This window comes from Leptonychotes weddellii, chromosome 15 (genome assembly GCF_054177405.1).
Source record: "Leptonychotes weddellii isolate Sample4059 chromosome 15, ASM5417740v2, whole genome shotgun sequence".
In the NCBI taxonomy this organism is placed as follows: domain Eukaryota; kingdom Metazoa; phylum Chordata; class Mammalia; order Carnivora; family Phocidae; genus Leptonychotes; species Leptonychotes weddellii.
Window position 1 is genome coordinate 1,336,959 of NC_138383.1, and position 9,429 is coordinate 1,346,387.

A 9,429-nucleotide genomic window follows, 5' to 3' on the forward strand; every position below is an offset into this window, starting at 1 on the left:
GGGCGGTTTGCAGCTGCTCCCTCCCCATCCCCCAACCTGCAGGCTCAGCCTTTCCCCCCTCAGCAGGGGCTGCAAGCCCGCAGCCAGCAGAAGGGGCTGGTAGGGAGGCTGCACTGTCCCTGCGGCCAACATGAGCCTGAGCTGCAGCCCCCCAGTGTGGGCTGAGCTGGGTGGGCAGCACGTCAATGCAGGGGCAGGAGAGACACTTAACTTCAGGGACAGCCAGGACAGATATTTTTAAATCACCAATTTCCCAAGCAAGTACGTTTCCTCTTTCGAGTTATAAATCTAGATGGGAGAAAAGAAAAGGACAGAAAGAGGGAACAGCAAGGAAGAGCTAAAGAAGGGCAGCCTTGCCGAGGCCCCTCGCCCAGGGCTGCGTCCAGCAGAGCCTGGGAGCCCAGCCCCTCCACTCCTGCCTCCTCCTAACTTTCTGAACCTCTCCGTGTTGTAAATGCTAAAAGCCCATTAGTAATTAAGCAATTTTGCATATTTTTTTCTTTTTAGGAAATTTATGTTTTTCTGTCTGACTGCCCTCCCTTCTGACATTTTCCCTTCTAGCCGAGTCTTCCATCCGTTTTAATCCACACAGTAATTGTAATCCCATTAAAGCAGATATAATTTTATTAGTATTCACAGTTCATCAAGCTAGCAATAATAACTGTAACTGCCAAATTAACAAACAAACCCAAAAAAGCGGCAAACAACATTTCTGGTGTTTAGAACAAACTGTAAACAAGAGCAAGCCAGCCTTCAAGGTTGACCAGCAGGCCCCCTCGCCAAGCCCCAAACCTTATTCCTGCAAACTCTGTGGGCTAAGGCCAGTGACCTCCAGGGTCTCCTCGAGGTAGCTGTCCCTTGGCTCCCCGCTGCCTGGCTCTGCTTCTCCTCGGACCTTGCTCTACAGTAGAGTATCAGAGCTGCCCAGAGGGGTTAGTGTTGCTCCGGAGGCCTGGGTCAGCCCTGCCAAGGACCAACGCTCTCCGGAAGAGAATCCGAGAGGACAGGAACGCCGGGCGGCCCCGTTCTCTCCCCTTGGAGCAAATTCGCTGCGCACTCGCCTGCACCGAAATCCCGAGGCGGCCCCGCGCCGCCCCCAGCCAAGCCAAGCCGGCGCCCCGCACTGCCCTCCCCCAGGGCCGCGGGCCGCGAGCCTGGGCCGCGCTCTGGCCACGCTTCGTCCGGCTTTAGCAGGATACCAGAGGCACTTGTTAAAGCACATACAACCCCTGCAAACCCATTCTCACCCTGACACTTCAAGGCTTTATATAGAAACAGGATTTGCTCGTCTTACACCAGCAGTCCCTATTAACGCTCACCCCGCGCACACACCGCCCTAATCCGCCAGGCCGCGGCGCCCCCCGCCCCCAGTCACAACAGCCGTTTTGTTCCCCGCAGAAAGTGCCTCGTTGTCCCAGCCCCAGAATGTCTTAAGGATGTGAATGCAGAATGCAGAAATGAGGTTTCCGGGGAATTTAGTTTTTCTGCAGGAAGGGGTGGGGGAGGGGGGCAGGGGGGAAAGGCTTTATTTTTAGCCGGCTCCGGGGCTGCCCCTCCGAGACCCCGGGGACCCCGGGGAAGGCCGCTCTAAACCGCGATGATCCGGCTGGGGGCCCCGCCACCGGAGCCCCGGCAGGGAAATGAAACCGAAGGCTGCTCGGCAAACGCTCCAAGGAGAGGAGGGGCGCGCGCCCATTCCCCCTGGACCGTGCCTACCTCTCGGCTGGGCCTCCTCTCCCGCGCCCGCCCCCGGCCGGCACTGACCTGTGTGCGAAGCCATGGGCAGCGGCGACGGGAAGTACTTTCCGGGCTGGAAGTGAGCCGGGGGCTGCGCGGCGGGCCCGGCGGGGGCAAGGCGCGCGGCGGCGGCGGCGGCGGCGGCGGCGCTGCGGTGGCCCAGGCTCCCGCGCTCCGACAGCAGATGCGGCGGCGGCGCGAAGTCGCGGCCATCCATGCCGGGCCCCGGCCCCGGCCCGCCGCCGCCTCCGGGGAGCAGCGCGGCCGGGGCCCCGGGGCGGCTCGGCGCGCGCGAGCGGCGCGCGGGCGGCGCGGAGGAGGCGGCGTCCGGGGTCACCGGCGGGGTAGCGGGCCGGTCAGCACGCCGGCGGACTGGGCTCCTCGGCGGGCGGCCGCGCGCCGAGCCGGCGGCCGCCGTGCGGGTCCATAGTCTGCGGAGGCAAGCAGAAGAGACTCGGTGACTCGGGGGCTCGGCTCGCCTGGGGGGTCCGCGCCCGCCCGCCGCCCGGAGCCGCGGCCGGGCCGGCCGGCCGGCCGGGCCCGGGACACTCGGCGCGTCTCCCGCCGCTCGCGCGCGCGCCGAGCCACCCGGTCCCCGCGCGCACACGCACCGTCCCGGCCGCGCTCGGCCCCGAGGAGCCTGGGGTAACCCGGCTGCAGCGCTCGCCTCTTCCCTTTCGCGTTCCCGCGGGTCCCTGCGGCGAGGGCGCCGCGGCAAAAGGCTGCTGGCTCCGCTGGGTGATAAAAACCCAAATCTGCGAAGCCATCACGCACACACACACACACACACAGACACACACACTCACACGCACACCCTCTCCCCTCCCCCGCTGCCCAGAGGTGTCTCGGAGGAAAAGGCCTGAGGTCCACGCTCGCCTTTTTCCTCTCCCCCCTCATTCCGAGGTTCAGCTTTTACTACATTCCGCTTAACCGAATAACCATGCTAATTAAGCGAGTAATTTTATTGATTGTAACTCAAGAGTTGTTGTTTTTTTATAACCTTCCTTTTCTCCACTTCTCCCATCCCCCCATGCGTCTTTCGGCCCATTCTTTAGAACGCGCCGCCCCCCCATCTCCAACGGGATGAGGCCCCCACCCCCAGCACCGAAGCCGGGACCCCGGGCCAGTTCCCCAGAGTCCCAGGAGTCTGCGTCCGCCGCCGGTGTCACCTGGGCGGCCACGCCGCAGTGCCCGGCCTGCCGTCCCCGAGCCGGGAGCTTCCCGGCGAGGCTGGAACAATTACCCCGCCCCCCAATCAAATTCGCCCAGGATCTTCCTCTGCGGACTGGGGACTTTTGGGCGGGGGTGGGGGGGTGGGGGAGTGCTTTGAGAGTCAGAAATTGTTCTCTCTTAGCGCCCCAAATCGGCCACAGAATTTCTCCCTGCAGCGCCTGCCCCGGGTCGCCGAGCCAAGTCGGTCTCCGCGCGGCCGCGCAGCCCGGGTACGCGGGGGTCTGCGGCGGCTGGCTCAGCCCTCGGGCCGCGGAGAGCCGGCCGCGCCCCGCGCAACCTTCGCCCTAGCTCAGGTCCCAGCAGACCCCCGGACTCAGCCATGGGTTTCCACCTCCCGGCAGAGCCACTTAAAAACACCCCCACCTCCCTTCTTTCCACCCCCACCCAACTAGGGGAGTGCACTTCGAGGCTGATTGTGGAGCCACGGAGCAGGCGACAGATAATGCACGACCGTGCGCCCGCGTGAACCTCTTTCACTTTGCATATTTCCCCTCATTTCCTAAATCCGCATTGTTTTAATGTTTGATATCACCTCCAACAAAAGGGAGATGGGTAGGCTCAATATTCTTGATTGTGAACCGTGCAGAAAACGTGTTTTTTTTTTTTAGCCGTCCCACGAGCGACTAAGATGTTTTCCATTTCGTGAATACCATTTTAAATTGCTATATTTAATGCTACGGGTTCTACAATGTCTTATTTGCAGACTATTTTGTGTTTGATTTAATCTATAATCGAAAACATAATGTATTAAGTGAATACATATTTGCTCAGCTGATAAGCTTTTTTAATATTTATTCGGAGAACTTTTGCATTGTAAATAAATGGGACCTAGACAAAGAGTTCTCTTTGTCTCTCAACTTCATACAAAGGGGTTTGGGGTTCCCTCGCCTCTAGGGATCGCCAGCTCTCTCCCCCGGTCTAACAAATAACTCGGGTCGCCGCCGCTCGGGCCTGCAAAGCGAGCGCCAAGCCGCCAGGGCCAGGGCAGCACCGGCGAGGGGGCTGCCCGCGCCGGGGTCAGGGGAGGGGCTGCCCGGGCCGGGGGCCTCGGGGAGGGACAAAGAGAGAGAAGGAGGGGAGGGAGGTCTGGAACCTGCGGCTTCAAAGGCGCCGAGGGCCGGGGGCTGAGCCCGCGGGGGTGCGAGGCTTCCCGGCGGCCTCCGGGGAGTCGTGTGTGCTAGGCTTTTGTTTTGTGGGGTTTCTTTCTTCCTGTAAGAGATTTCAGAATTGTCGAGAAAGCGCGAGCTGCTCGCGATTCTCGGGACGCGGGCTCGGCTGCCAGGAGCAATTTTAATCTTCCACCCCCCGCGGGCGGATCGCGGGCTCACCAACCCGCCAGACTTTTTACGCAAACTGGGGGTGAATTACTGTTGCCCGTCCGTGCAACTGCAATTCTTTCAGGGTTGGAAGGACTTTTCTTTGTGTTCTTTGCTCCCGAAGAGAGGCCGCGCAGCGCCTCCACGTCTGCCAGCGAGCGGCTCCCGGGGCCTGCGGAACCCAGGCGGAGGAGGGCGCGGGGCGGGGACGCGCGGCCGCCGCGGCCTGGGCCCGAAGCCGCGGAGCCGTCACCCGCCAGTCCCGGGGCTCTAAGCCCCCTCCCCCCAGCTCCGGCAGAGGCCGCGGCAGAGGACAGCGCGGTGGCCATAGGCCTGGCCGGTCTAGGGGAGGAAATGGAGCGAAAAGCTGCGGAAGGCAGGGGGCCTCGCGCCGGACAGAGAAATGATGACAAGGGCATTTTGGAAAGAACCAAACTTCAGAACGCTGGGCTCCTCCCCGGGCTAGCGAGGCTCGGTCCCCAGAGCCGCCGCCCCCACTTTACGTGGCTCGCGCGCTCCTGAATCTGGGGCTCCTTTAGGTTTGCTTTGGTTTTAACTAAAGGACTAAAAAAACCCGCCGCCGCTTCGGCCGCCCTAGGGTTACGAGCACCCCTTTCTGTGTGGCCTCCTCCGGCGCCGTCTCCCAGCGCGCGGGCTCCGTGGGGCCTGCAGGCTGGGCTGGAGCCAGGGGCGCACCGCGGCGCGGGCTGCTCGGGCGCCGCCGCAGAACCCGCTCCCTGCGAAACAGCCGCGCCCGCCCCCGCGGGAGAGGACTGAGGGCCGGGGCCGCACCGGAACCCGCGCCCCCAGGGCGCACTCGCCCGCAGACCCCGCCTGGCTGGCCGTGGTCCGAGCCCCGCGCGCTAACCGGGACGCGCGCGGTGAAAACGCCCCGCTGCGCTGGCCTCGCTGCCCCCCTTCTCCTTCCTCAACACCCCCCACCCCCCAGGAAAAGAATCTCTGAAATGTTCTGCAATGAATTAGGCTCTGGAAACCGAAACCCGAAGAACTCGCATTACCCCTGCCCACCCCGGCCCCTCGCCCGCACCTAGCCGGCGGCCGGAAAGCCTCTCTGGTCAGCGGCCCGGGCCGCCTAAATCACCCCGAGCCGGCCCGTTCCCAGGGCCGCCGAGCGATCGGGCGGGGCCGACCCGGGGCTGCTCGGGGGAGGGTGCAAGGTGGGGGGGCGAACAATCGGGGTTCGTTCTTGGTGCCGCCAGAGCCCGGCTCGCGTTGGCGGGTCCGGGTCCTCGCCGACTGTCCGCCCGGAGCCACCCGCGCGGTTCGCGCTGGACGCAGCCTGGCGGTCCCTGTCCTGTCGCGATTATTTATTTTTAATGCTGGGTGTCAATCGAGACAACAAGCGCTCAGAGCAAAGCAAGGACGCGTTACGGGGGGAATTTTAAACCGATCGATAAGATTTTTCAGAGAAAAAAAAATCGCTCTTATATATAGTCCATCTTAAAAAAAAAAGCCTACTCGACATTATAACGGAATTTTTAAAAGGGAAGATCTATATTTCTTAACATCACAACCCTGAATTTATCTTGCTAAAAAGAAAAAAAAAATGTAAATCCCCAAAGCCAAAATAAAAAATAAAATAATAATAAAAATACAAAAACAAAAAAATGAAAGCAATTTCAGTTACTTACTGGAGGTTGTTTCCTGGATACAATTGAATGCAATACAATTAAATCAGTAAATGTGACTTTGTTTTGTATTCCTATTGGTATTTTCAATGTGCTGACTGTTGCACTGTAAATGCACCGCTTCCACAACAACGACTCTAGCGAGCCCATCCAGAGCGGCTCTCAAACCTGCAGCCCGGCGCGGCGAGCCACGGGCCCTGCATACTAATAAGCTCGTGCCACTCAGCCCCGAGCAGCGGGCGCGCTGATTGGTCGCGCAGCCCTCCGCGGCCGGGAGCTCGTGCCACTCATTCGGCGTAAACAGGCCTCCCAATAGGCTGGCGCCGGGCCAGAGAGCTGCCAATCAGGGAGCAGCAGGGCTACTACTGAGCCCGATGGCGCCTAATTCAAGCCCGGCGACTGCGCAGCTCCTCTGCGCAGATCGTTGCTGCTGAATGGGAATGTGGTGGCGCAGGGCGGGAGAGGGAGCGAGGCGAGTGGGAGCGCGTGTCCGCGCATAGGGGGAGGCTTTTTCTTTTTCTTTCTTTCTTTCTTTTTTTTTTTTTTAAACTTTAATCCAGCAGGTCTAACGTTTGGCTTCTGGTGCACAGAGGCCGGGAGAAGAAACAGCAACACCCGTGAAGGCAGATGTTTTTTAAATACCTGAGATCTGTCTGGCAGGTGGCTGAACCCTGCGCAAGTAGGCCCGAGCTCCAGGCATAGAGGCCTCCTCGGGTTGCAGGCCCTTCTACCACTCCGAGACCTTCGCCTGCTCAGGCCGAGCTCAAGAATGCCCGCACGCCCAACGCCTGGGCAGCGCGGGACCCCAGAGTCACCTGCCCGGTTGTCTCCTTTCCCTGCCTGCGGATCAGACCTCAGGGAGAGGGTCCTGCCTCTCTGGCCATCTATCTGCCAACTCTCATTTTAATCTCTCGCGGCCATACTTTGCAACGGAGCACCGATGAAACTGAAAATCGGGGAATTTATGTCTAAGACAAAGATTGCCCTTTTCATCTGCAACTCGATTTTAAAAATATGTTCACCTTGATATGCACAATGCACAGTATTTCTCAATGCCACTCTTCTGCATACCCGCTAAATTCTCTCTCCAGTTAAAAAGAGCCACTGAACGATTATCTCCATCGTTATCAGATGCAAAGCACTTTTAAAAAGATTCTCCAAATAAATATTTCTGTTGGAATTTGGTTTCCCAACAAAATGCTATTTATTCTCGGGGAGTCAAGGTTAGGGTTAGGGATGTCTCAGTAGTGATGGGTACATTATTTTTACTGCTCTTTCTCATTGTGAATCTCTGCCTCCCTCTCTGGGGGACAAAAAAAAAGGATATTTAAAATAGATGCTAACAAACGCATGCACACGCATTAGAAATTCTCCACTGGCTCATTCCAATAGGGACACGAAGGGGTTAAACCCGAGGCCTTCTGTTGTCTCCTTCCTTTTCCCGCCCCCCCCCGCCCTTTCCCGCGGGACCGCCGGGATTGGCTGGCACGCTGCCAGCAGGCTGTCAATCACCGAGTGTAAACAAGGCGCTGATTGGCTGTTGTCCAGTCCGCACAGGGCCTCCTGAAAAAAGCAATTACTGGCTCCGCGGTTTCAAGGCGCCCAAGGCCGCTTGATGAAAGGAGATAAGCTGGGGACAGTTTCCAGGACCCCCACGGGCCGACCCCGGCAGCCGGGAGCCGAGGTGCGCTGCAGAACCCGCGGATCAAAGGAATCCGGAGAGAAAGGGGAAGCAGGCGCACGGCCCGGGCCGGCCTTACCCCGCGGGCATCTCTGACCTGTGGTGGGGGATTTGGGCGGCGGGCGGGGGCTCCGGGATTCGGCGCCCGTTTCGGGCGGCGCGGCCGGCGGGGCAGCTCCGGAGAGCCGGGGGCTGGCAGGTAAGCACCGGGACACCGCGATCGCGGGACAGGGCGCGCGGTCCCGAGGTGAGTCTCCGGCGAGGCCCTGACGCGGCGGCGGGGACAAAACCCCCGCGGCCCGAGCCCCTGGCCAGTCCCGAGGTCGACGCCTTCGGAAACGACCCCGGGCGGCGCGCAGCGACCGCGGGAGGAGAGGCGGCATGCATAAATCCATAAAGCGCCTGGAGATCCGATTAGCGCGCGGCTATTCATTAGGCCGTGGGCGATTGAATTAGGTCCCCGTTGCGGACCCGGGGGGGGGGGTGAGGGGGGGCGGCTCCGGCTTGGCGCGGCCATCGGGGCGGGGGGTGGCTGACGACGGACCACCGGGCTCGGGCCGGGCTTCCGGAGGATGGAGTCTCAGTGGCGGCCCCGGCGTGTGTGGGGGACTGGGTTCCTCCGGATCCCGACCCCGCGGGTATGTGCGGAGGCCCCCCGCTTCCCGCGCACATCCAGGAAAGCCGGCCCGGCTCGGGAGAAATCAATCTCACCCAGGGGTGGGCGGGCGGGGACGGCCATCGGCCTGGTCTCCGGGACTGCTTGCAGGGCCAGGCGGGGCCGGAGCTCGGGCTGGGAGCGGCCTGCCGCGCGGTCCCGGAGCGCGCCGGGCTCACAATGCGCCCCGGGCTCCGGTGGCCTGGTGCGCGGTGGCTGCCCGGTCCGTGCGCCTGGGGGCCCCCACCAGCTTCCCGCAGCCCCTCGGCACAGCTCTCCAGCCTCGGAGCCCCGACCCCCGGCAAAGCGCCGCTCGCTGACAACACATTGCCTACTCTGGCTGGGAAACGGAGTTCCCCATTTCTGACTTGCTGCAATAAGCTTGTTTTCTGGCCCAGGAACTTTTTTTTTTTTTAATGTAATATTAAGTATTAAAGCTCCATTTGAAATTAAATATATACCTGAGCAAAATACATCTAAGAAAAACATCCTCCATCCAAGAGAGAGAAGACCTTGGCGACCCGCAGAACACTGGAATTTCTCCTAGCTCCCCAAGTGCGCCGCTGCGGCCCCCGGTGCCCATGAGCCGGGAGGGGACTCCTGGCGTCTCACCGCCTCGTGGGGGAGACGCAGCGGCTTCTAGTCTCCAGGATCCCCCAGCCGGTGCGCGGAAGGGTGCCGGCTGGGAAATCCCCAAACCCTGCTTCCACCCCCGCGGGCAGAAGATTGTCTGAAGGTCCTGGAGCCTGGCTGATGGGCCCCACCCCCGCCACACTGGAGACAAGCTGGCTGCTGAGGGAACCGACCCGCAGAGAACAGCATGGGTCCGGGACCTCCCTGCCCTCCACAGGTTGCAGCTCACCTTCACCAGATTACTAATCCAGGGGCTGAGAACTAGCTTTCAGAACCTCTGCAGTGCTGTGCCTGCCCCTGGTGACTTGCACCTGGACTCAGGCTGCAGGCTTGCGGAGAGCCTGCCAGCCTTGGATGTGCGGCTCCCTGCCCCCTCTGCCCCCCCAGCCCCTCCTTCTTCCCCCACCATCACTTAAAACAAATCTAGTGGGCTCCCCCGCCCCCAGTGCTGTTTCAAAACAGTTGTTACAGCAAATAACTGCAGATGGGCCTGCTGGCTGCGTCAGGTCTGGCAGCCTCCCAGCT

General features: G+C 61.0%; 1 protein-coding gene across 5 annotated transcripts in view; it reads right to left on the reverse strand.

The window, feature by feature from the left end:
• BAHCC1 (BAH domain and coiled-coil containing 1) overlaps positions 1-9,079 on the reverse strand; it is a 49,883-nt gene extending 40,804 nt beyond the window's left edge. For 2 of the 5 annotated variants that reach the window (XM_081804256.1, XM_081804255.1), the window contains exons 1-2: positions 8,733-9,079; positions 1,765-2,168 (exon numbers count right to left, since the gene is read on the reverse strand). In XM_081804256.1, coding sequence (XP_081660382.1) covers positions 1,765-2,168; positions 8,733-8,854 — 526 coding nt within the window. In that variant the 5' untranslated portion in view covers positions 8,855-9,079. Of the gene's footprint in view, positions 1-1,764; positions 2,169-2,348; positions 2,496-2,906; positions 2,985-5,938; positions 6,137-8,732 lie in introns of those variants that run through there. The other 3 variants (XM_081804259.1, XM_081804258.1, XM_081804257.1) reach the window with 3 other exon arrangements.
• Positions 9,080-9,429: the final 350 nt, after the last annotated feature.